We start from the raw sequence: 26,645 nt of genomic DNA on the forward strand, positions 1-26,645 counted from the left end.
ACAAGGTAGATAATCTTCGGTTTTATATTCACTGTTCGCATGCCGTATACTCCATCTCTGCGGGAATATAATCATACCTAAACTTTCTGCAAACTTACATTACAATCTACAAACACCTACATACCTTAATATCCACACTTCAGAAATCCTCATAACTTCCTACATTAATTCAAATACAATCAAAATGAGATTCATCATCAGAGATGGCAGAACAGAGGCATCTGCCTACGTTGCGCAGTACATTGTTGGTAAGATTCTACCTCTGGCTGAAGATACAAACATCGATTGACATTTTGGTTAGATCGTATCAACGCTTTCGGACCTACCCCAGACCATCCTTTCGTTCTTGGTCTTCCTACTGGTTCCTCCCCGATTGGCATATATAAGATTCTCGTCGAAAAGTACAAGGCTGGTGAAATCTCATTCAGAAATGTGGTCACTTTCAATATGGTATGTTTGTATACTTTGCACACAAAGCTGCGTTCACCTCTAGTATCAAGTCAGATCACTAACATAAGTAACTTGCATAGGATGAATACATTGGTATTCCGCGCAACCACCCAGAAAGCTATCATACATTCATGTACAAGCATTTCTTCTCCCACGTTGATGTCCTTCCTCAAAACGTCCACATCCTAAATGGCAATGCCGAGAATCTCGAGGCCGAATGCGTACAATATGAGGAAGCTATCAAAGCAAAGGGCGGAATCGATTTGTTCCTTGGCGGAATTGGACCAGATGGACATATCGCATTCAATGAGCCTGGATCTTCCCTCGCATCTCGTACAAGGGTCAAGACTTTGGCATATGATACAATCATTGCCAATTCCCGATTCTTCGATAACGATTTGGAAAAGGTTCCAAAGATGGCTTTGACAGTGGGTATTCAAACTATCTTGGAGGCTAGAGAAGTTGTCATCATTATCACTGGAGCACATAAAGCTTTGGCTTTGGCAAAATGTATTGAAGAAGGTGTGAACCACATGTGGACCCTCTCTTCTTTACAGATGCATCCACATCCAATGATCGTTGCAGATGAAGATGCAACACTTGAGCTTCGAGTTAAAACAGTCAGAGTAATTGCCCCACTTTACTTTACCCCGCCATCCACTTACCCCTCCATGGTCAACTTCCTTTCTTAATCATAGTTGAACTCCGTTACTAACAAAACTTCAAACAGTACTGGAAATCAATTGAGAAAGTCGCTGCCGATGAAGGTTTCGAACAAATCCTTCCATCTGCTGCTCGTACAGGCCCCAAGCGTACTGTCCCTCTCGCACCTATGGCAGAGAGCTTAATCAAAGAAACACCTACCATCAAGTCTCCACAACCTCTCACAAGCACTTTCTTGGCTGCACCAGCTACCGAGTATCCAATTCGCAGAAGCATTACTCCAGATTTAATTCCTGACCGTATGGGAAGCAGAATTGTATCGGTTTGATACTGCGGTTAGTAGTTTGGGTACGGATTCGATAATATTGGGCATGGGAGGATCAAATTGGGTTACATGGACACAAGATAACAAGGTCTTCTCTTCGTAGCGGAATTTTTAGTCTTTACGATTTTCGGGGGTAGATCTACGCAACGCTTTTCTACGTTTCTCTTCACTTTCTTCTTTGGACCATATGTATCTTTGCAAGATACCAAGTCCTTTCTGCTTCTTTTGTTTTTTATGGCGAGCGAGGCGGAAGTTATTTACATTAAAGTAAACTCACCTACACTAAATTTCTAAGATTCCCACGAATCCTCTGTATTACTAAATAGACAAGATGAGGGTCAATGAGAAATGAATAAATGAATATATAAATTAATAATCTTTATTGTGTTCTGCAATGATGTGTGCGCGTTGTGTGTTGTGTATGGGATTATTGTAAATATTTAACACAAATATACACATACAACACAAGTATACAAAGTATCAAGAGTATCTAGTTTGACAAAAATTCATCTGTATCTATGTGTTTTCGTTCTGACTTGGGCTGTGAAACCAATTTCTATCTATGTAGTTCTTTGGCAATTTGGTAGAGTACACTCGCTATGTTTGTTAATCTGTAAGTACAAATGAAGAAAAATAAATAGAAACTCCAATTGAAAAAGCGTTCATAGTCTTCCTTCCCACCAATAATGAACAACCAGAATTCCTCATTTCCCTATCCAATAATCTTTCCCCTCTCCTCCCCTTCCCTCTCAAAAACCCTAACCCCAAATTTCCACACCTCATCCACCACAACCCTCTTCCTGCCCTCCTCAACCACCACATCCAACACACACAAATCCGCATCCATTCCCCCCTCCAACCCACCCTTCACATGGTCCAAGCCCAGCATTCTCGCCGGGGTCTCGGTAACTGCTTTCAAGGCCTGCGCGACACTGCATCCTGTCCAGTTGAGGAAATTGGATACGCATTCGACGAGCGTGATGGAGGAGCCTGCGATTTTCCCATCGGATTCCAGACGCAGGTGGATGCCGTATTTGAGGATGAAATCGTTGTTCCAAGCGTAGCGGCCGTTGGGGAGACCGACGAGGTGCATGGCGTCGGTGACGAGGATGAGGCCTGAGGGGTGTGCGTTGTAGGCGAGGGTTATGGTGGTGGGGTGGAGGTGGATGGAGTCGGCTATGATGCCGAAGTAGGGGCGTTGGGTGATGGGTTTGGGGAGAGGGGGGATGATGTTTTGAGTGACGAGGGGAGAGGAGGGGGGTGTGGTGGAGGGGGAGGAATTGGTTGTGGGGGTTGTGCCGAGGAGACCGAAGATTCCGGGATTGCGGTGATGGAGAGGAAGCATGGCGTTGAAGAGGTGGGTTATCATTGTTGCTCCGGCGGTGACGGCGGCGGTGGCGTCTTCGTAGGTAGATTCTGTGTGGCCGATACTGAAGATGATGTTGTGAGGGGGGGAGGTAAGGGTTGGGATGAGGGAAGTCATGTGTGGAAGTTCGGGGGCAGCGGTTATGAGACGGATATTTCCGAGAAGGTTTGAAGCACCGTAACAATCTGAGAGGGAAGTGAGGTCGTTGGATTTGGGAGCTAATAGGACGGGAAGGGGATGGATTCCATTTTTGGTGGGAGCGAGAAATGGTCCTTCAACGTGAGCGCCCAGTGATTCGGTTCCATCTGATGCAAGACGACTTGCTCCAGATGGACCTAGAAATGGAAGTGCCTTGAGGAGATTGTTAGTACAAATTCATCCATATAGATCACACCAAATACTTACATGATGATAGACCTCCGGCCTCGATGATGTGATAGTAGGTAAATGTGAAGTAACGCCCGTCTTAATCAACAGTTGATTAATCCTCTTGAATTCCTTTGCATAAGTATTAGGATCATCACCTTCTGGTATAGAAGCGAAATCGAATCCAAAAGCTCCATTTAATTGTGTGTCGATGAAACCTGGTGAGATAATGCGACCACCCAGATCAATAACTTCATCTGGCACACATAATTGACCATAGAAAGCTTCCTGGCTTTGGATAATTTTACCGGTGAAGGAGGAGACCCATAGATCTTGGGTTACTAAAGATTCGCCCTTTAGGAGACGACAATTTGTAAACTTTGTGACTTTGGAAGTCGAGGTCGGTAGTGCCGATGGCATGATTGTGGGCTTGATTGTAGAGTTGTGTTACAGAGGAAGGTAGGAAGATAGGAAGTGTTTTAAGAAATAAGGTAGGAGACAAAGAGAAAGAAGATTTGAAGATATCATGCAAATAGTACTGCAATCTCATTCACTAGAAAATGAATATCTCTAGATTTGAAGAACTTTGAGAATTCACTTGTACCTTCCATAGTTTACTTACATATGACCATACCTACCTACCTACCTACCAACGCATATGCCGTACTGGGGATGATTTGATAGTGCAAATCCGAACATTAGCTCATCTAAAACATGATAACCTTAAACAACAACCTTGGAAGGGCAAAGTATCTTCCAAACTGAAAATTTCATGTGTTATCAATTGTATCATACCATGACCCAGCATCAGCATCAGCATCAGTATCAGTATCATGTCATATTGCATCTATCCTATCCACCATATCGTAGCGTTGGGCTGGTAGAGAGGGTGTGGTTGATTGAGTGGAGAGGAAGACGAGCTACCATCAACGTTCAATGTTGGGATCTTATGTTGTAAGGGAACCGCAAATACATATGTAACGTCGTATCGAATCGAAGGATCATCGGAGGTCGGTAGTTTAAATTCAAGAGAAATGATTAAATTGTCGAATAATAATCTATTTATCAAGCACACTTGAAATCACTTGATGATAATAATGATATGCCAAGTCGCCGAGATTATATGTTATTGTTTGAATTTTGTATGAACTTTGAAAACATGCTGGCTTGTCTTTTCCTGAGCAATCAATTTTCAAGTCGTGATATTTGTCTGGAGTAAAGCCACACACACCACGGCGCACAGTCCGACAATTCCCCGGTGCAACATCATGTGACCAATTCAGATGGAGGAAGAACAACATCCCAGCCACCCACTTATCACTGTCTAGTACCTCGTAGGTACATTTGTACGTCCTACAACACCCTAGCTGAAACCAACCACTTACATCTGTTCAAGTGACACACCCCAAGGTGCTGGATATGTGAGGCTGATGATTATACATCAAAATATATTTCATGCATACCTTTTGAATAGTAGCGAAGAAGCGACGGCTGTGATGAATACGTTCATTTTCATTTTTCCTTGTATAACACCATCCAATAGCATTCTTCACATATCATGATTTCTTAATTACACACGGAAAGCGGAGCAGACGATCATCCTAGACACCCGGCCAACGTTGCGCTCAAGTTTATAGCCCTGTTACACTCTCTAAATTACGTTGTCCGGAGGGAAAATAACGACATTTGTACAGCAAGAACATATCAAAGATGGATGCTACAGAAGAGGAACTGGATCCTTTGTGGAAGGACCTCGATTGGTAGGTTCTGGGCCATTTACATAGAGACTTGGAAATAGGCTAACAAAATAAAGGGCCATGGGACAGTGGAGTATATTCTTAATCTACCGAGCTGTATGGGACAATGTTTTATAGCTCTGCGATTTTTTTTTTGATCCTGGATACTAATCGGGTATCTCTGACTACAGATGCTTTATGATGGGATTTGAGGGGACCGAGGTTACTCCTCAAATCAGGACTCTTATTGAAGATCATCATCTAGGTGCTATTTTGCTGTCGACCAAGAACATGAAGTGTAATAATTTGTATTTCTTATTTCTGTTTGTAGTGTTTCTTTTTTCCCCGTCGTTTTGTAATCCAATGGGCAGTTGGCAGTGGCTTTGACTTGTCACCTTGATGGCTTTTGACCCAGCCATGTAATTCGCCCCCCAGTCGCATATATTTCACGTGCATATCATTTGTATGATGATGATGTTGTTCTTCAAGTTCCCTTATAGACAATCGTTGACCTGAGTAGCTGCCCGAGAGACAGCAAATTTAGTACAGGAACTCCAAACGATCGCGCACCAAGCTGGTCATCTAGTCCCTTTAATCATTGCTCTTGATCAAGAGAATGGTGGCGTTAATAGCCTTTTTGATGAAGATTACATCTGTCAGTTTCCCAGTGCAATGGGAATGGCAGCAACTGGATCTCTAGAGCTTGCATACGAAGTTGCCAATGCAACAGCCAAAGAATTATCAGCAGTTGGTGTTAATATGATAATGGGCCCTTGTCTTGATGTCTTGACAAATGCTCGTTATCAACCATTGGGTGTTAGAGCTACTGGAGATGATCCTCAAGAAGTTTCTCAATATGGTATTGCTGCCATGAATGGGTATAAGGATGCCGGGCTCGCTTCCTGCGGGAAACATTTTCCATCTTATGGAAATTTAGATTTCCTAGGATCATCTCTTGACATGCCCATTATCACAGAGACTCTTGAGCAGCTAAGTCTTGGTGCTCTGGTTCCATTCCGAAATGCTATTCGTGAAGGAATGGATTCCATCATGGTTGGTGGATGTGCAATAGCAAATGCTGGTTTGTTCATCTTTTGTATTGTTGAGTTGTATTGTTAACACTGAATAGGAATGAATGTCATGCACGCCTGTCTTAGTGATCAAGTTGTGGATGATCTCCTTCGGAACGATCTTGGCTTCAATGGTGTAGTTGTTTCTGAGTGTCTTGAGATGGAAGCATTAAGCCATGATATTGGAGTTAGAGGTGGTACCGTCATGGCAGTAGAAGCTGGATGTGATCTGGTACTTCTCTGTCGCTCTTACTCTGTTCAAAGAGAAGCCATTGCAGGATTGAAACTTGGACTGGAAAATGACATGATCTCTAGAGAACGTATAAACCTCTCTTTGAAGCGAGTCTTGAGGGTCAAATCACAGTGCACATCTTGGGCTAAAGCCTTGAACCCTCCAGGTATTAGCCATCTAACATCTTTACATCCTGGCCATCTCGCTTTGTCTACAAAAGCATACGATAACTCAATAACTATCATGAGAGACAAAGGCCATTTACTCCCGCTATCAAATAGTTACTCTGAAGATGACGATGATCTTCTCCTTTTAACACCATTAGTGAAGCCATTACCAGCATCTACCGCAACTCTTGGTCACGAGAGTGCAAAATCTACCAACAATGAATCTGAAAAATCACACAAATCATCAATCATGAGTGGTGAAGGTGTTTTTCGAGAATTAGGGAGAGCTCTAGCACGTCAAAGACATGGAAGACTTCTTCATACTTCATATACCGCAAATGGAGTTCGACCAGTCCATGAAAATCTGATCAACAGAGCAGGAACCATTATCATTATAACAGCTGATGCAACTCGAAATTTATATCAAAATGGATTTACCAAACATGTCGCTATGATGTGTTCGATGCTTAGTTCTGCAGGAAAGAAGAAGTCATTGATTGTGGTTTCAGTTAGTTCTCCATATGATTTTGCTATGGACAAGAGTATTGGGACATATGTTTGTACTTTTGATTTTACGGAAACGGCTATGAAAGCATTGGTGAGGGCGTTATTTGGGGATTTTGTTCCTCAAGGAACATTACCTGTTACGCTTAGAAAGAGTAGGAAAGTACAGAAATCGAGACAGCATTGGTTAGTGGAGAGTTATAATAGAGATAGAGATGCAAGAGGTCTACAAGCACTTATTACATCTATCGAGAAGACTACTCCACCGAATCAACAATCGGCATTAGCGGGTGCAACAGCGGGCTCGTTTGAAATGGTATGTGTTTTAGACTCTCTTTTACACCATGGTATTCGCATTTAAATTCACGTATAAGATAGCTAACACTTTCCTCCACGTTCTTAGCCATCTGCCGTAAACAATAATTCTCTTGAAGAGTCTCATTACGTTGTGCGCAACAGCAGTACTCAAGCTCTATTTGGATTTTGCTCCACCACCTATTTACCCAGTACTCACACCGGTACAATCTCCACCCTATTTGTCGACCCTTCCAAGCGTAATCTCTCAATCGGCCACTCCCTCCATCAACGTGCCCTCCGTCATCTCCTCCAAAAACCAAATATCACTCACCTTCAACTCGGCTCTACCCTCCCAGCTATCTACCTTGGCATTCCTATGAGTGACCTCACCGAAGGTGCACGCCTTAAACGTTGGTTCGCTACAAATGGCTGGGACATCCTTTCTCCCAGATTCCTATACACGTTGATAATTCGCAACGTATCAATTTGGACACCTCCAGAAGGCCTCTTAGGAACGATCCAACGCTTATCCCTTCAATTTGATTTGATTCATGGTCCTTCCAACTCCGCAACCCAAGTTCTCGACTTCGTCCAGACCCATTCATCGCCTGAAATTCATAGTCTTTATAATCTCGCAATCATGGATCCAAAATCTTGTGGTATCGTGAGGGCTAAATCACCAATCGATGGGAGTCTCGTGGGCACGATTATTATCTCAAAGTCTGGTACTATGCTTTCGCGTTGGATGCCCGTTCTTTCTTCTTCTCCTATTCAATCTACTTCTGTTTCCCATACAAATCCCAACAATTTCAATCCCAAGGGAAAAGAAAAGGAAGAAAATAGAAATGGGAATAACTCAGTAGGAGGTATCTTAGCCCCAATCATCCCATCGAATAATGCGCAACGAGAAACAATCTTGCAAGGATTGGTCATGTTGAGTATCAGACAGAATAGAAATAAGGGGGATGGAAAGGGAGTGGTGTTGAATTGGGTTGTGGGAAGTGATCGGGATGTTTTGTTGGGGATGGGATTCGACGTGTTGGAGGCGTGGGAAGAGGTGATTTGTGAAGTTGAGAGGGTGAGTTTATTTTGATTTGCGACGTGAGGATGGTGTGATTGTCAAGGAGCTGGGTTGGATGGATGTATGGAGAGATTGTATGGGAAAGATATGCTAATGAATGCTTGTTTATAGTGGAGTGATATAAATTTAGGTTGAAGGGGAGATGGAAAGAGGTGGACATATGATGTGACATTTTCTTGTATGTTTAATATAATCAATCTTTTCTTCGGAATGTTACTTCATCGACACCTAAGTATTTGGAATGTTGTGAATTCAATCCAATAAATGAAGTGCTTTTAATCGTCAGATCTGGTTCAACAATTCAATGGGTTTCGGTTATCAAATCTGATTTGGCAATCGAGAGGATCAGAATGGTTGAAAGATTTTCAATTTCTGATTGAAATATAATGATGGGAAATCTTTCAATCATTATACTCCATTCAACAGTTGTAATAATGATATACTCACACTCACCTCTCTTCCCAAAGCCATCTCATCCCTCAAATTTCATTTCTTCATGAACTTCCCTACACAGAGAGAGTCCTGATAATAGATAGATAATTCACAGATACCTAGATATAGATATAGATATCCACACGACATAGTACGAAGAGACCGGGTGGTACCTAGGTATGTATAGCAGAGAAACGAATATATAGAATAGAATGAGATTTTGAAAAACATGGGTTGGTTTTAAGGGCAGAGAGATGATCGTATTCTGATATTGTGATGTTGGATATATGGTATAGTCTTAAGAAGGAAGAAAGAGACTCAATAAGCGCCACTGCCGCGACGTAAATACAAGACTGATCAACCACCTACCCAATGAAGATGCCAAAAAAAAATAAGCTATAAACTAGTATAAAATCAAATGCTAGCGCATATTAACATCCAAACGAAGACGAGGTAATTGCACGATGTGTAGAAACACACATAAATATTACCCATAGATAAATTTACCATCCCCCAAAACCCAGGTATCGTATTCTAATTCCCCATCACCAATTTCCCATGCCGATATCACTTGGAAAAGACCTAAATAGATCACCCATATCTCTTAAAGTTTCACGTTCCCACACAACATGCAATCCCCATAACGGACATTAAAAATCCCATGCAGATCACCGATGCTACCTACCAACCACTGACTCGCTCGCCCCCCTCCTCCGAAGGTCTTCCGGACAAAACATCCTGATCCAGGAACTACCACCGATTCGGTCGAACTCTCCTCATCTCGCCTCCCTCTCCCTCTTCCCTTCTCTCTCTCTCTTCCCTTCTCTCTCCCTCTCTCGCTCCTTCGACCTCGGCACTTCTCACTTCTCACTTCTCCCTCCCTCCCCCATCTGAAACATCCAGCACTTCTAGTCTCCGAATCCTCGCCCATCCCATCGCCAAAATGTACACTCCTCCGAAGCTAGCTATACGCACATGACACGCAGATACCTACCGCAAGAAGATAAAATACATACATAACCTTACATACCTAGCTAGTATTTGCAGATAAAAACTCGCATAGCCCTTTTTTTTTCTTTTCTCGCAGCGGAGTTTTCGTAATTTCCGATGTACGAACATCAAGTTATCTCTATAATTTCATATAATTTCCATCTTCTTCCAATAGAAAGAAACTAATTATACTCTCCATCTAGTATCCACCAATGATCTCCAATCTAGCACTATTCCTTAATTTAGACTTTAGAACTTCCTAAACCTCGGGGCGTCGCCGATCTCAAACCCGTCGGCAAATACCCACAATCAATCACATCATATACACTTGTAGACGTCATTTTTTCAGAAGAATTCTCGTAAGGTTAATCTCTACTTGAGATTTTAGATACCAGTACCTATGCACACGTATTTCCCATTTTGTTAATAACACTTAATTAATCTACTTGGATTTTACAAAAGTAAATAAGATTAATAATCCCAACTGGACAAATGAATGTAATGGATTAACATTAGGTATAGAATGGAGATTGAAGATAATAGGGAACTTGGTGTTCCATGATTAAGACACGGGTAAATTGTACAATTCCTCAAAAATCTCAGACTCTTGAATATCAAAAAATTCCACTCCTACCCAATCCCATAAACATGTTCGTTGAATCAAATCCCATGTATTCCCAATATGCATTTGAGTATCACTTTCCATATGAAACCAAAACACCATCCATCCATCCGACCATCCATTCCACCAAATCCGACTCACTCCGATTCCCAAACCCGAATAACCAACATATATATCTCCATGCTACCAAATCAAAAACTCAAAAGCCTTTTCATATGAGCACCCTTCTCACAATCACTAGGCAAAGGAGGAAATTTTCCATTCCTCAGCTCAAAAACGTCTAGGATACTTTTAACGGCAGTATAATAAGTTTCCGCTGTTCTCTCAAACCCAAGCCTATTCCATTCATCCGCATCTACCGCTGATTTGATATCATCCCAAACAAATTTCCAATTTTTTATCGCGAGTTTGAAAGGTGCAACGATTGAAGGAATGGACGTTGAGGGTAAGTGAACCAAAGGATTATAGAATGTTGAAGTCCATATATGAACGTAGAGAACTATAGAGTCAGCCTTGTACATGGTTCAATGTAAATGGATAGTCTTACTGTGAATGAGCATCTGCATATCCAAAGCAGTTAGATTGCGGTTGCATAATGGTATCAGGTCTTCTTTGGCGGTTTCCATAGGAGAAAACAATAATAGGAAAGCATCCTTTATCTTTATTTTTGAAATGGGAAAACCTGCATGATCCTTGAGATCTTCAAATTTTGCAGCTTTGAAATACCCCTCATTGCTAGGAAATGGGAGATCTATCTCTGTCCATTGAAGTCTTGGAGTAAGATTGTTGAATATTGCAAATGCGTTGTCGAGCATCATCATCACAGTTGCCGTTCTGATATAAGATTCTTTACGAATCCAATCCCTGAACGAAGATTGATCTTTGATAACAAACCCAGGAGAATGTTGTACGATATTCAATTCTAGATAGCGGTATATCTGCCCAATATTAGCTCGGCTCCATGAAAACATATGATTTGTGGTACTCACTGATACTAATTTTGCGAAGCGTTGTTGCCTCACCCGTGTCCTTGCTATCTCATTGCCAATCCAGTATTGCACAACCACAATGAGATATGCGCCTTGAAATTCCTCTAATTGGTATTGTAACCATTCTTGAGACAAGTTTTTCGTACGCTCAGCATAGGTTCTACCGGGTAAGTCGAATTCGTCATTGAATCCATTTATTGAATAGATGTAGGTTTCCATGATGTCCAAAAGGAGCTTTCCCTTCGCTACCTCATCGGCCTGTTTGCAATACTAAATTTTCATTAGCCATTTAACTCTAATATTTATGGAATATGAAGCACGCTTACCATTGCACCAAGACTCATGACCGAAAGTACTAGGGGTAATGCAGCTGTACATGGATTGAAGGTAGCTTCGTGAATCATAGGTGCATGATGATGCCAATGCTTAAAATATAATTTGATATACGCAGCAATAGTATCGGCAGTTATGATCTCGATTGCTTCCAAAACTTCTTTGGAGATAGCATTGGGTCCAACCATTGAGCTTGCAGCATATCTCAACTTTTCCCGTATATCGTAGGCACGTTGTTCTAGAACATTTCGATCGTTAAACATTCCATCCGGTGACCAAGGAATTAAATTGTCTTGAGGAAACTGCCATCCATGCGTTTGTCTTTCGAATGTGTCGAATTCCAAATTGTGAAGAAAGGCCAGGTTTTGGTCCACATCCATACTCGAAGTGTATCCAAAATTTGCCATATTCTGGTTCATCATGTCTCCTGTGGCCCATGGCTGGATTGTATTATGAGGGACCAAGCTTGTGTATTCCGCAGTTCTTTCCTTTGGACTACTCCCTGTTGAAGCTTTTGGGAATTCGCGCATAAAGTCTGCCTCATTTGGAAAATTCAATAGGAAGCCAATGGAATTTCGATCTGATGTAGGTTCCGGAGTGGTAGATGGAGGCGTTAGAGATCGAGGAGCTGGCGTTTCCGGGCTTGCAGAAGTTTTTATCGATGAAGCGGAATCTTGAACATATTGTTAACGATATCGCAAACTTTCTTTCAGTGAGCATTGACAACATACTGGTACCCCAAGTTTTGATACAACGCCTTCCAAATTCCTTGCATTTGTGACATGGTACTTCATTGTCACATTTGACCTTCAGCCTCGAGCATTCATTGCAAGCGTGTCGTTTCCGCCCTCGTTCTAGGGAATCTGGGATAGCGGCAGATCCGCGAAGTTCGCATCTGCTGAAATGGTCTCGGAGAACATCGCTATGATACATTGTCAGTACTGAGTATTGAAGAGTATACAAAGATACAAGCTTGTGCATCTCTCGGGTACTTACCTGCGTTTGAAAGTTTTGGTACAGAATATGCAGCTGAATGGTCGAACACCGGAATCTAGATTTCGCACACGTCAGGAAACTCTCCACATTCGATGACAGCATAAGATCGTCGCTTGAGTATCTTGGGTTTTGGAATGGGGAGAATACATACGTTGCTGTTGATGTCGAAGTAAATGTGCCTTACGTTGGAATTTCTTACCACACTGGTTGCATTCAAATAGACTTTGAGTCTGGCTTTGAGCCTCCATTTTGACGGAACCATTGTGGTGGGAACGTGGAATTTCGGATGTTAAAGATATGATTCTATGGTTCTTGCGCAAGAGAATTTGTGGGGAAACAACGTTCACTGAATGGGGTTTCGCTCCTGCCGAAGCAGGGCTAAGAATAAGAAGTAAGAATGCTAAAGAGTAGGTTAGACATGATTACTAGATGGAGTGTTAGTACGATGTAGAGTAGACCCAAAAGTGTCGGAATGGAGAAATAATGGTAAGATTAGATAGTACTCCATACATACTCGGTAATAATGGATCAAGAGGCTAGCTTACAAGGTTAGTCTGATACGAGGGGTTATTTCAAATCACTAGGACAATTTAGATGGCCGAATACTGCGTACGGAGGAAATCCTTTCAAGATTTGACAACCTAACCACCTTGGGTAGTAAAGATAAACATCTTTTCCCCCCTGACGCGTAGACCCTAGATCCTTAATTATTCGGAACGCCTCTGAACTACCAATAACCGCCGTGTGTGTGCGCTATACCGCTACTGCCACAATACCACCGCTATATACCCAGATATTGAGCTGGGGAACGCTTACTACCTACATACAAACCTATTTGCTAATAAGGTTTGGGATTATGGGTAAGGTTAAGCTAATTGGGGTCAAGGTGTATGCTATGTATATTAAGTATCAAATGATGGAAAATCGTATAGGTATCGATCGTATCGTACAGAGCAAAATCATCTACGTAGAGAGCAAAAAGAAAATGTCAAATTCCAAGACTTCATCACGAATCACGAATCATAATTAAGCGGAGATGAAGGGGTATTTGTTTTTAGGTAACAATCAATTGGCCACAGGCTCCCAGCAAACCAGCAAACCAGGACACCAGGCATCAAATCAAAGATCGAAATATAAACAATGAATTAACTCCATGTTATTTCCTAAAGCCTCGACCCACGCGCTTATTTCAAACAGGATATACTCCGTTCAAAAACTTGGTCATTGGTCACTGATCTCATCGCGAAATTTCCATTTCCATTTCCAGCCCAGCCTAGATATCATCATGATCATACCATATTTCTTTTAACTTCATATTCATTGGACACAGCGCGTTAAACTAGATCTCGAATATCCACTCTCTGAATCCTACAGCTTTTTAATCTCACAGAATAGTTCTACCTAAGTATTCCTTGAACTATCCAACTCTGAACTTTTTACTTTCCAACCTCCTCCCAAGCAATTTGTAACGAAGATGGACATACAATATGTAGGTACCCTGTGACATTACGGATAACAGCCACCATTACCGGTAGGTATATTATCATCAATAACTATTGCGGTCAAGTGAGCGCTTCAAAAGCGAGTTGGAACATCGCGTACGACCAACTCCGCGCATCGGCTTGTGCTCCGGTTGGGGAAATTCACATGGAAGAAAGGGAAGACTTGATACGGGAAGCCCGTCAAACTCCTTATCATCCATGAAAGTTGTGGAGTAGGTACTAGGTACCCTTTGACACATTGCATTCGGGGTACCTTCGGATTCTTGGTGTAACATATTATGTGTAAGTGCACAAGGAATATCCAGCTTGGCAGTTCCTCGGATTCGTAAAGACTCCCATGAAAATTTCGCCCTCGCCTCTAACTACGCGAAAGCATATTTCTAGATAGGCAACAAAGTAATTTCAGCAAGTTTGAAATATGGAATTTTGATGGATCCATCGCAGCGCTTAAGATCAGGCATTGGGCATTGGGAAATGGATTTGATGAAAATGAGGAAGTCTTAACAATTGGGCATAGAAAACAAGGACGCCTTAGGTAGTGGAGACTTGCAAACCGCCTGCTGTCCCGACTTATCCTACAGGAACGGTATATGCATAAGGTCATTGTGAGAAAGCAAGTACTCCTACGAGTAAGCAGACTGCAGTAAAAATCTGCTAATCGCCTCCTCCCCCATTCACCCTATAGGAAAAGTGTTGCATATGGACAAAAAATAAGGAAGCCTGACACAGTTCACAACCATCGTGTCCACAATTACCGCACATTTGTTAGTTTTAGCGATAATAATAAGTATGGTTCCGATTGAGCATTTCCAAAAAATTCTCTGCAAGGCAGAACCGTTTACCCCATGGAAAACTATCTCTGAGGTGGGAATGATGGGGGTGGGGCAAAGTGTTTGAGAATGGGAGATGGAAGGTAGAATTTTGTCGATTTTGATAGCAAAGTTGGGCATTGCTCAGTATGACACTTCATATGGATTTTTCAACCCGAAACGTTTTTGAATCTGAAATTCATTTTCTTGTCACGATCACATACTAGAGCATATCATAGAGGTCAAATAACTAGAATAAGAAAGCTAAAGAGGAAAGAGATCCTTAAGGGATCTCTTTATCTCTTGTATAATAACACTCGCCTAGTTCAAGCTAGCCTTGAACTTAGTTGTGATGAGTCATCACGTATGTCACGTGATATTCGTCACATCTGATTCTTTAATATTATATTCTCTTTTTATAACGTAACGTATGGGGAACTCGGACATATGGGGAACTCGGACAGGTACCTTTACACCAAATTTTGTATGTAAAGGTACTTAGAGCGAATTTTTATTAAAAAGTTATTAAAGATTTTATAAAATTTTCAAATTTGTATGTGATTCCTATACAAATTAAAAAATCGATATTTTAAAGCTCTAGATCTCAATATAGAAAAATCCTAAAAATCTAAAAATTTCAGAATAAATTCAAAACGATTTGAATTATATATATATAAATTTTCAATGTATTCTATTTATAAATAAGAAAGTTAGAAATTCCATTTTTGGTGTGAAAAGTGATCGAAAAGTGGCCCATAACAGGGGTGGCCCGAAAGTAGGGTAACCGACTTATATATTACAATTGATTAGAATCATAATATCAAGTAGAACAATCGTATTAACTGGGATAATCATATTAACTAGGATAATCATATCAAGTAAAATAATTATATCAAATAAAACAATCGTATCAAGTAAAATAATCATATCAATTGGGATAATCATATCAATTGAGATAATCATTTCAAGTAGAAAAATTATATTAAGTAGAATAATCATATCAAATAGAATAACTATATCAATTGGGATAATCATATCAAGTAGAACAATCATGTTAAACAAAATAACTATATCAAGTGGGATAATTATATCAAATAGAATAACTATATCAATTGGGATAATCATGTCAAGTAGAATAATCATATCAAGTGAAATAATCATATCAACTGAAACAATCATCGAGCTTTGAAAAGGGGTGGAGAGGGAGGAAGTGGAGGGTTATAAGGGGTTTTCCCTTTTGTATCTACACTTCATCTCCCACCCACTTCTCTGGTATAATGGTTCTAAAGCAACGCGAGCACCAGCTTGTACACAATGTGAAGTATATACATACTATGTCTTCACCGATTCAATTAACCAAGTGTATAGCGTCGGGATGAAAAACTCATAGTCTTCATAGTTGATTTGATTGTAATCAAGACTATGTGAGAACTTTAAGCTCTTCGATATATACCAGAGATCGTCCCCATTTAAATGATAACTATCTGCTCGAATCCATCTTCTCTTCTCTTAAACCCATTTGCTAACGCCTGTCCTTGGCCATCTTTCTCTCGCATAAACGGATATCTCCCCAATCCCATAATCAATTTATTATGTCGATGACTACTCGTAACACTCCCAAAATTTCCACTTGCAACCCTTCTATATACTTTCTCACCCGGCTTGACAAATTTTCCATCATCGCCGATTTGATCCGAAGCATCCACCTCAACAAGGAAGATGCATTGACATGACACAGTGCTATCGAATGTTATCAGCAGCGGCATCCACACCAAGCTTCTGATTCCCGTATTCCAACTAATAATCTCATATGCCTCTACAGTATCTCCGGTATACCATATACCTTGTCCCGTGTCTTCGTCAATAAGCTGAACACTTTTTTCCCAAGCATTCCAACTCGGTGCTCTATTGTAAGCTGCCTTTACACGATTCAAACGTCCACGTAATCTCATCCATCCCGCTTTCACAAAACCAAAGAGGTACTCTGTTTCAAGTGCCACGTCTGCGCCTATTACATTGGCTAGTGCAAATTGTTTAAAACCAGGGGTTTCTTCATATTTTGGACTGACGCCGGATGCAGTGATGGTATAATTATGTACTGGTGCTTCAACACTGGCCCAACTCCAACTTGGAGCTACGTATTCTGGGTCTCCAACTCGCTTTCTTGGTGGTGTGGTTCGTCCATCTATGTTAACCCAAGTCAGTTGATGCACAACGTTGAAATCATATAGTCCCGCGAGATATTTCTGTGGCATCATTGCCGCCAGTTCTTGAGCGATGGATGAAACGGCAATGAGTTTATCAATGCTTTGTGTCAATTTACAACGTGTGTATGCTGCTACGGTGGATTGCCAGGTTTTTTCAAAATCTCTTAGTAACCGCATTAGTTGCTCTTCAGAAGGCGGGTTCAATACAGCCGTTTCCCGCACAAAGTGTAACGTTCTTCGTAAACTCGAGCCTTCAACACCAGACCATTCGGGCTGTTCTCCACCGGAATGTTCATCACAAGCCCAATACACACTATTCTTCGCAAAAGCGAGAGTCCGTCGAGCAAGACTGCGCTCTTGGTATACCCATGCTCGTGTAAATAAGGGTGCATTCGACACAGTATTACCAGGTATATCAGAGGAGAAGTTCCACAAAAGCCTTGCTACGCCACTAAGTAACAAGCAGTCGTCATTATCAGCGTGTTTTTGTTCAAGATCATGGCCAAGAATAGATGCAAAAGAAGTTCGAAATCCAAACTCGGCTCGTGGATCTCGATATTCATTGATAAAACCTTCATAGTCGGATGTGGTGGATAGAGCCGCAATATTTAACCATGCAAACTTGTACACATCTCTCATCATAGCGCTCTGCTCCTGCCAATCTTCAAGGCTGTCTTGAATAATACATAAGCTATCAATCCAGATGTACTGAAATCCCAACGTCACACAGACAATTATTGCATGCCTGAAGGTGAGTGGAAGATCATCGAGTGGTACGTCAACTCGCCAAAGGGCAAGATTTGACTTAGTGAGCACTGCCCCGATACGACCACCAAGAGGAGCAGAAGGATCCGGTTCAGGACCCCAAGAATGAGAGAGAGAAGCGTAGTCTAACCCCTTCCATCCTGGAGGAAAGTCGGCAGGATCAGATCTGACTACCAAACGCGCACTTATGTCCGAATATCCAGGCTCAGAGTCGTCTCGAGCAATTTTAAGTAGGCGATCTGGAAACCAATATGTTTCCGGTTCATATTGATCGTCGCCACCCTTTCTGAATATCCTGCGACACTGTGTGTGGGAGTTTGCGCAAGTATTCATCCATAACCTTACCCCGGCCGTTGTTCCAGCGCTTAGTGTTGAACAGAAAGCAGCAGGCTCAGGTTGAATGATATTAGTATCTTGCCCTGTGGGATCCTGAAAATCCAGTGGTACAATAACAGGGTAATCACGGGACGTTTCCTCGGAGGCTGGTATATGTGCAACATTATTGTCCGCACCGGGGTAGACCTTAAAGCCACCTGATCATAAGTTAGATCATCATTTAGCCACAATTTTTAATAAATTTCGTTGTAGATACATACCAATTCCCATGAAAATCCGCCCTTATGTTTTGTGGTAATAAGTACACTAAGACATCTATCCGGAATATCAATGCTTCCCGCCCAAGTTAAGCTCCAGTCCTCATAAGGTGCATCTCTCAAGGAAGGTTCAAATGATACATGTGCTTGCATTGCATCGAAAAGAATTCTGATCTTTGCACATAGAACGCAATTCTCATCTAATGAATCCTCCTCGGGGTCATCCTTAGGATGTCTCCACAGACTTCTGTGCTTTGGTCGAAAATCGCGTACTTGCATTGATGGAGAGTGCATAATCTGAAGTTTATCTTGCTTTGTTCCATCTCCATATAGTTTTATCATATGGGAGAGTAGGGTCAGACATCGTGCACATATTGATCGGGTTCCTTTCCCCGCCGGATGAGGCGGAGGAAAAGACAGAGTTGGATATAAATCCTTAGGAGATTCCAAAGGTGTTGCTTCTTTGATTGACAGCTTTTCCAGCGTAGAATTCAAAAGCCGAGACAACATGTTCAAGAGAAATGCTTACATTGCTGTGCTGGAATTGCAGAAGTAATTTCCTTATTAGCATTGCAACTTTTCAACTCTGCTTGGCGCCCAGCTCCTTCGATCAGGCAGACCACGTACATTGCATGGTAACAAAGTGATGAATGGAGATGTGCTACACGGGCCATCATGAACTCTTTACATTTCATTGCAATTGTGCTTCTTGGAAAGTCCGCGGTCAGAGAGATGAAGGTTTCTACTAAGCTAGATTAGGTATAGTCCATTTCTCGAAGCAACTGCCGAGGTTGTCTACGCCAAAGTCTCTCATATATATCCCCCTCGCAGCTCTCATATATTTCCATAGTGTAAATTCACTCACATTCCATCAAACGATATATCGTCAAGGATGAACCATTAGATCTTCATTCATGTGTCAGAATTGATTCTTCTCAGAGACGGCTTCAATCCCATCTCTTATTTCTCCAAGGTCAATTTCATTTCTCTCCAACCTTTGGGTTCGGTATTTAGTTCATCTCACATTCGGGACTCACATTCAAATATTCAAAATTAACTAGGTACAATATCTATCTATTAAGGGAAAAAACAAATTCTATCTCTCGCAGTCAAGGAGGTCCGATCTGATTGGTCCAGCCAATCTAATCCAACCCTCTCCTCAACATCTCGATTCTGGGCCAGAATGGTGATTCCTCTTCGTCCAAGTCTGGATCGCCAAAGAATTCCCGCGCGTCAAACGTGTCGTCGTCGTCGTACTGAATTTGTCCTGCCATCAAACCTTCCATGACTGTCTCATGATCTTGATCATCTTCGTCTGAGAGTGCTGAAACTTCTGAGACATCGGACATGTTCCCATCATTTGAGTCGCGTTCATCCTCTGAAGCGTCGTCAACTGCAACAGTCTCGCTGTCCATTTCTGTCTTCTGCTCATCCTCGCTTGAATCTGAGTTTTCGAAGACAGAGATCGGTTCTTCGCAATCGATGCATGGAGAATCAGCTATGATCTCGTTGTTGAGTTTTCTGTAGTTTTTACAAAAGAAAGCGTTTCGGCGGACAGGGTAGCAATTGGCTTCACAGTGGAAAGCCTCGTAGCTAGTCTTCTGCTTGCTGTTGCAAGTGGGGCAAACCTCAATGGTGCAGATCCAGTTACACATGATGTGGTTGGTAAGTTTATCTGGTGTTTTCTTGGTTGTTTTGAGTTGTTGTTATAGGGGCTTGGAGTGTTAATCAATGGAGTGATGATTTGATGATAATTTAGAAGTATAGAATCAGCCAGATTTATACTTCATGGGAGAGGGTTGTTCTGATCCCATTCTGTTTCTGTCCTTCACCTATCTATTTGCTTCGGATAAGAACGAAGATTTAACACAAGATACTCCTACACTTTCACGAAATCGATCTCTATAACACCCAGTTCCCAGTTCAAACTATAAATAAGGCGATTGTTCTTAACAATGAAACAACACAAAGAAATCTTCTAAGCCTTTGAGCAAGATTCCAATGTCTAGGAACATTATCAAACGTTGTTTGTCTTCTTTGTAGTTCCAAAACTGTCTTTCATACTCTGCTTTCTTTGTTATGTTCCAGTACAAAAGCTTTGTAGCGAACAACCACATTGTTCATTTCTTGTTCAAAAGTCATTGTGATTCACTCAACACATACCGGAACCACAAATACCATCGAAAGTCAGTCACCGCCATATCAAATATACATACCCAAGTTATCTTTTTCGAATCTCATTATACTCACCAATCACAAAACAACTTAGCATAATAGTCACAAACAAAATCATGTGTACCATCACCCACACCCACCATGATTGTTCCCACATAACCAAATATACTCATAGCTGTTCTCTCCAATTGAGAAACAAATCCTACAAAACCACATCTCCATGCCCAAAAGCCTCCGGGAAATCAAGACTATGGAGTTTAAACAAATGTGCAAGATGTAAAAGAGCAGCGACGGCAAAGGGAAAGAAAGCCATCAAGATCAAGGAAACCAAATGGAGCAAGATATATCTAGAGCCTAAAGGTGGATGGAAGGTAGTTGATTGGTCGGGGGAAAGAAATACGGGTAGGTATGTAGAGGATACGGTTTTTACTCCTAGTCCGACGACGAGGAGCTTTTGGTTGTCGGATACTTTAAGGTATTTAATTTAATTCAGATATCCAACAGACTTCAGACACTTAACTGAATTCAAACATTCAAATAAATTCAAACATTAAACCAAACTCAAACATCCAAAATCTCTGCAACACTCATCCGTAATGCTTCCTTCCTTCCAGTATACACTCCCCATCTCCAATATCGGTACTCACAAAATAAGTATGAAAGAATACTACTCAGCACCCCCCAAATCGATTCGAACATAGAACAAACATACTTCAGATGATCCGCCTGCATGACCACCACTCGTCCCCTGATCACTATAGATGAATCTAGATCGCTCGTACATACATAGCCAATGAATCCCAACATCCACTCCCCTCGACATCATCATGCAAACCATCCTCTCTTTCCTAATTCCAGACCAGTCACTAAAACACCCCATGCAAATTCGCTGTGCACACACTTACTATTACTTACACCTATGTTATCTCACCCTTTCGTGATTCGATGATATCCTCTACCAGGAGCCTCTCTTACTCGTCTATCTGTTTATGAAGAAGGCTCGAGGAAGGAAAAAACAAAGCAAATAATTGATTCGCTATCAGAAGTCTAGTGAATGAATAACTATATCCAATGATAAACATCAGAGTTCTTTCTACACATCAAATCATAATAACTAGGTATCTGCTACAAGGTGATTGGTGACCCATATTTAGGTGGAGCAATCATTATTCATCGTACACCACGTGTGAATAGCCCACCAATCACAACCACCACATACATACACTTATTAACAAAATCATTCCACCCCACACCGATCCACTCCTTCCCAATCCTCTCCTCTTTCCCACCCACGTGCCAGCGAACCCATCCATCGATTTCCTCCATCCCCTTCCACCATCCCGAACCCTCACCCAAAAAAAAACAGCAACAAATAAAATTGATGAACCCGCCCGGGGTCGAACCGGGGACCTAATCCGATATTAATTAATTCAAAGTTGTTAAAGTTGAATTACAATGTAAAGGATGCGATATAACCACTAATCCACGGGTCCTATGGGATTTGTTGTAAACATTATTTAAGAGTGGATTATATATTATTGGCGGGTGAGTGTATGTCTGTGCGTTGATGAAGGAACTTCAGACAAATCATTCTTACTACCTGATCAAAAACTTGAGAACAATGAAAAGTTCTGTAAATAATATGATGAATTGTTATTATAATGGCTAGGTATCAATTTATACACAAAGAAACAAAGCGATAATAGTATCCTAAAATAGATCCAATCCTTTGAACTCCCGGTGTATTATAATTCAAAACTCCATCCATACTGTGCAATGAACGCAGTAAATGCAATAAATAGCAGATCAAAAAACATGCCGGTCGTATCATCTGGCAATGAAGGACCATCCGACTATCGAATTCGAATCACAAAACTGAAACTCATTATCAGATAGTCCTCAGAGTCCTAGGTAGTTCTTTGAGTCTGGTGTGCCGCTTAGTTTGACCATCGCGGTCCCCACTAGATATCATCCCAAACTCAATTCAGCCATCTAGATCGTCTTCAAGATATAACAGAAACCTTATCCTTCCTTCAAATTATCTTTCTCCTTATGATTTCCCAGCTATTGATTTACATAGCTATCAATATCTACTCTATGAAAGAAAGAGATATGTCCGAAGGGTACCCAGTGCTGTGCCAACACATCTGGGGAAATCATTATCAGTTCCGTTTCGATATATTTTGCTATCAACAGTCAGTAAGAATCCCTCTACAATTGCTGGAGAAAGGAAACAAATACGATTTTTATATCCTTGATTGGCAATTTGACCGCGACTCCTCACAATTCTTGCACCAGGCCAATCCTTCTCCCCATAACGAACTAATCCCTTGTCACTAATATCATCAGCGACCCATGTAATTTCCCCTCGAGGTATATTTGGATCTCCAGTCAATTTAATAGCGCATAGAGACCCTGTGGGAGTTCGCGCTTGCCCTTTTCTTGCTTCCCACGCTTCGTGCGATTCGCCTCTTGATTTCGACATGTTTGGTTCGTCCTGTTTCTGAAGTCCATCTCGTTGATCTAATAGTAGATATTCGCATCCATGACCTGAGTAGTCTCCGACCTAGAATTGTGATTTGAATCAGCAGGTGAATTTAAGATCCTGATTTGGTGATGATCCGTTGAACCCGGTTTGTCTAATAATAGGTTGATGTGGCGTCTCAGTTTTGCGAAGTTATGAATCTCTGAGAGTGATTTGATTATTTCAAACGAGTTTGGTTCTGATTCGATTCAGTGTTCTAGATGAATCGAACATGTGGAAAAAGATCAGAAACCTTTGAGATATTCTTTGCCTAGGTATCCGGACTGTTGGAAATCCTGATCGTTTCCTCGTTCATTGTACATGTTGTAAGTCATATCGTGTATATATCATGAGCCTGGGAAAAGTCATGAATGTACAGAAGAGATATGCAATTGAGAGGCCTCGTAAAACAGGCAAAGTTTCCGATGAACTTCTCCATTAAAGCTCAGATCTGAGTGAATTGAGGAAGCGATAAAGTGAGAGCAAACTTACAAAGATACCTCTATAAGGCTTATCCTCTGTCGGTGTATACAATTCAAAATCAAGAGTCGAATATGTTTGGATTTGATCTCCTATTTGTACCAAACCATTCATTTCCATCCAGCCTCTAATACGAAACGATTTTTCATTGATCTGAGAACGATTCTCGGGTCGACCCCAAGTGGCTGTACATGAATTATCGAAAATGGTAGGACGACCTGCTCGAACTTTTGCTGGAATCTTTGGTGGTGGCCATTTATTTGCTTGCGGCCTGTTGGGCTGATTACCTACTAACAATTTTGATAGCAAGAACCTCGAAGGACATTCCCGAGTAGAATTTCCGCGATTCGCCATTTTTAGCGGTAGCTCACCCTTGAGCCTTCGTTCGGTGTGACCCATATCTGATAGGGATCGGTGCGAATAAGAATGGAGGTCTAGTTGCTGAGGAGAAGTAGCTAATTGCGTTCTGGGATCAAAGCAATGAATTACGACTGACATATCATCCTTCCATGTACAAAATTGAGGTGAAGGTCTTTGTGTTAGAAGTCTGTATAATCCGATAGAACCAGTCTCAGGGTTGTATTTAGATATCATGAGCTGCCCGTAGTAATCAGAGTCGCCAAACCATAGTTTGTTCTTGGTAAGGAACCAGTGAGGATCATGAGATTGGTAAAGCTCTTTGAAAGACTCGCATGGGAAAGGAGAATTAAGCTTGACACCGGGCACATTTTCTTGTACCAGGCGCCGCCAAAGTGAATCAGTTTCTGTGATTTCATACAATATTTTGCACGATTTGCCTAACTTTATCAGATCGCATGGCGAAAGATAGGAAGAAACTTGGCGAAGTATCTCAACCGGAAGGTGGGTTAGCTTGAGCTGGGTATCATTGGGAGATCCGATACCTAAGGATAGAAATGATTGCTATCAGCCATGGTTCTTTCAACTGGATACAGTAATTGGGACTTATGCTTAACTGAAAGATCTTGTCATTTCCATCAAGCGAAAAAACACAGCTCGAAAGCCAAGAACACCAAGCAAATACAATGCAACGAAGAAAGATACATACCCGGAAATGCCGCATTTTTGGATTGAGATGATTCAGAGGATGGTGCTTCCTGGGAAGAGAAGAAATTGCTCATATCAGGACTTTCCACTGCCTCGACTAACTGAAGAGTCGATTCGATGCCGGGATCCAACCGACCATGCAAGTATTTTTCGTTCTCCATTTGATAGACTCTCTGTCAAACGAAAGAAAACTCGTCTGTTCTGCTCTATCGAGAAGGCCCTCTAACTTGGAAGGTGGAGCAGATTTTAAAAAGGACGAAGGGGGAATGTTTGTGTCCTTATGACCAAACCGAGATATATTGGGTACAATGTTGTAGATTGTTCAATCAGATGTGGTTGGGTACGATGGGATTGATATCTTCTTTTGAAAATGTCTTTCTTAACGTCTTATTCGATGATGATGAGATCTTAATTGATCATTTGATAATGCTCGCAAGCTTTTCCTCTGTTTAGTTTCACTGTGATATCTCTTGGACGGTAAGACTGAATGATCAAATAGAATGATCAGAATTCTTGGAATTGGACTGCCGTTACTCACTATACGGTGAAAATGGTGTACGGTGTATGTATGGATGGTTGGTGAGCTTCCTATTTCAGATGTGAATCGGAAATATTCGTCGGTTGTTGTTTCAATGCACTAGATGAGAAAGCTTGATTATTGCGATCTACACAATTAGCGTAGTTTACAGCAGGACAACAAGGTAATTTAGCTTCGGCCGATGGGATGTATTTATGAAGTTTAAAGAAGAAAGAAATATATTATTTTCTCTTGAAGGAGCTAACAGGTCAAAAATCGAAGAGAATTATTGAAACGATTACTTGTACAGGTGTTTAGGTATTCTTGGCGAATGACTGCAAGTCAAAACGATCACAATATGATTTTAAGCTCACCGGTGGCGGCTTAAAAGGTTACTAACTTTACCTCCCTCCCTCTAGCGAGACAGAGATGATAAGTGATGAAGGGGTATCTACAGATGAACGTTGAATCTATCAAATAATTTGGAGACGAGAATGATAATAAGCTACATATTGTTTAATGCTTCAAGGGTAAAGAATTCTCCGAAAAAGGGAAGTATCACATCGGTTCGGTATCGCGGTGACATCCCGTGATATATGATGACAAGACTTCTAGGTTGCAACTTTCTCTAACATATCATTTGTTCACACCGTGGACGGCTTGAATGAATTTGCTTGGAATTGAACTAAGATATCAATTATAGATCAATTACCAAGCCATTTCATCACCCACAATCACAATCGCCATGATTGATAATCGAAGCTACAACCGCACGTTTTCTTGTCAACATCGTTCAATCGTCCCCTTCCTGTATGTCAGGCCAGCAAAATACGCAATCCCATGCCAATCATGTATTAGTATTCACAAAACCATCGAATCTCATGTCGGTCATGTCAATCATCTCTCAATTTCATCTCCTCCACCAATAATTGCGTCTACCAAGTCAGAGTTTTCCATCTAGTGCCCAACCTTTTCCAACCTTCTACAATTAAATCAAGTAACTCCGATGTCGCCTCCCTTCCTCATTCTTTCCACTCACCCACGAATTATTCCCCATCCTTCAATCTATCCTTGTCAACCCAGCATGCGATGTCTTCACCGTGCCACCCTTACTAGTCGACCCAAGCGCTTCCGGAAGGTGCGTGGAGAAAGTCGTGATATTGTTCCTCGTGGCATGGCTAGGATCTATATGTACATTGGAGATACTGGGTAGGTGGATATCTTTTGATAGTACCAACAATTGTACTATGAATTAAATAGGAAGGCAAGAGTTTGTTGAGATACAAGGTGTACGAATGCAACAGAACACTCGTAGGTCTAGATGAAACTTGAGCATCGATCGTTAGTTGTTAATTGTGTGCGGAGTATGATAGAACAAACTCCCACTCT

General features: G+C 41.4%; 7 protein-coding genes across 7 annotated transcripts; 2 read left to right on the forward strand and 5 right to left on the reverse strand.

Annotated features, from left to right (window-relative positions):
• Positions 1–184: 184 nt before the first annotated feature.
• On the forward strand, positions 185–1,441 carry EAF02_000816 (uncharacterized protein; the record flags this gene model as incomplete). The annotated part of the gene is made up of 4 exons (XM_038896864.1): positions 185–248; positions 302–450; positions 531–1,076; positions 1,181–1,441. 4 exons carry the CDS (start codon positions 185–187, stop codon positions 1,439–1,441), a joined length of 1,020 nt encoding a protein of 339 aa, XP_038763723.1.
• Positions 1,442–2,150: 709 nt separating this feature from the next.
• On the reverse strand, positions 2,151–4,046 carry EAF02_000817 (uncharacterized protein; the record flags this gene model as incomplete). The annotated part of the gene is made up of 2 exons (XM_038896865.1): positions 3,210–4,046; positions 2,151–3,155 (listed from the first exon to the last, which is right to left on the reverse strand). The coding sequence occupies exons 1-2, from the start codon at positions 3,588–3,590 to the stop codon at positions 2,151–2,153; spliced, it is 1,386 nt and encodes a 461-aa protein (XP_038763724.1). The 5' UTR covers positions 3,591–4,046.
• A 208-nt stretch (positions 4,047–4,254) lies between these two features.
• EAF02_000818 (uncharacterized protein) lies at positions 4,255–8,471 on the forward strand. Its single transcript, XM_038896866.1, has 6 exons — positions 4,255–4,516; positions 4,567–4,995; positions 5,098–5,204; positions 5,427–5,987; positions 6,036–7,195; positions 7,283–8,471. The coding sequence occupies exons 2-6, from the start codon at positions 4,988–4,990 to the stop codon at positions 8,267–8,269; spliced, it is 2,823 nt and encodes a 940-aa protein (XP_038763725.1). The 5' UTR covers positions 4,255–4,516; positions 4,567–4,987; the 3' UTR covers positions 8,270–8,471.
• Positions 8,472–10,162: 1,691 nt separating this feature from the next.
• Positions 10,163–13,079, reverse strand: EAF02_000819 (uncharacterized protein). The gene is made up of 7 exons (XM_038896867.1): positions 12,771–13,079; positions 12,620–12,674; positions 12,355–12,545; positions 11,617–12,296; positions 11,291–11,560; positions 10,849–11,239; positions 10,163–10,800 (listed from the first exon to the last, which is right to left on the reverse strand). Exons 1-7 carry the CDS (start codon positions 12,865–12,867, stop codon positions 10,493–10,495), a joined length of 1,992 nt encoding a protein of 663 aa, XP_038763726.1. The 5' UTR covers positions 12,868–13,079; the 3' UTR covers positions 10,163–10,492.
• A 3,064-nt stretch (positions 13,080–16,143) lies between these two features.
• Positions 16,144–19,005, reverse strand: EAF02_000820 (uncharacterized protein; the record flags this gene model as incomplete). The annotated part of the gene is made up of 2 exons (XM_038896868.1): positions 16,144–18,435; positions 18,495–19,005. The coding sequence occupies 2 exons, from the start codon at positions 19,003–19,005 to the stop codon at positions 16,400–16,402; spliced, it is 2,547 nt and encodes an 848-aa protein (XP_038763727.1). The 3' UTR covers positions 16,144–16,399.
• Positions 19,006–19,637: 632 nt separating this feature from the next.
• EAF02_000821 (uncharacterized protein) lies at positions 19,638–20,150 on the reverse strand (the record flags this gene model as incomplete). The annotated part of the gene is made up of 1 exon (XM_038896869.1): positions 19,638–20,150. The coding sequence occupies one exon, from the start codon at positions 20,148–20,150 to the stop codon at positions 19,638–19,640; it is 513 nt and encodes a 170-aa protein (XP_038763728.1).
• A 2,584-nt stretch (positions 20,151–22,734) lies between these two features.
• EAF02_000822 (uncharacterized protein) lies at positions 22,735–24,900 on the reverse strand (the record flags this gene model as incomplete). Its single annotated transcript, XM_038896870.1, has 4 exons — positions 22,735–22,856; positions 22,912–23,236; positions 23,687–24,576; positions 24,741–24,900. 4 exons carry the CDS (start codon positions 24,898–24,900, stop codon positions 22,735–22,737), a joined length of 1,497 nt encoding a protein of 498 aa, XP_038763729.1.
• Positions 24,901–26,645: the final 1,745 nt, after the last annotated feature.

This window comes from Botrytis sinoallii, assembly GCF_014898435.1.
Source record: "Botrytis sinoallii strain Bc 23 chromosome Unknown BSIN_001, whole genome shotgun sequence".
Lineage (NCBI taxonomy): Eukaryota > Fungi > Ascomycota > Leotiomycetes > Helotiales > Sclerotiniaceae > Botrytis > Botrytis sinoallii.

Excerpts from the sequence above, each read along its gene's own strand:
- EAF02_000819 (XM_038896867.1), bottom strand. The coding sequence starts at position 12,867 with ATGGAGGCTCAAAGCCAGACTCAAAGTCTATTTGAATGCAACCAGTGT. Across the intron at positions 12,546-12,619 it reads ACCAAAACTTTCAAACGCAG|CGATGTTCTCCGAGACCATT; the intron begins GTAAGTACCCGA and ends AATGTATCATAG. Across the intron at positions 12,297-12,354 it reads TATCAAAACTTGGGGTACCA|ATTCCGCTTCATCGATAAAA; the intron begins GTATGTTGTCAA and ends AATATGTTCAAG.
- EAF02_000818 (XM_038896866.1), top strand. Across the intron at positions 5,205-5,426 it reads GTCGACCAAGAACATGAAGT|CTGCCCGAGAGACAGCAAAT; the intron begins GTAATAATTTGT and ends TGACCTGAGTAG. Across the intron at positions 7,196-7,282 it reads CAGCGGGCTCGTTTGAAATG|CCATCTGCCGTAAACAATAA; the intron begins GTATGTGTTTTA and ends CCACGTTCTTAG.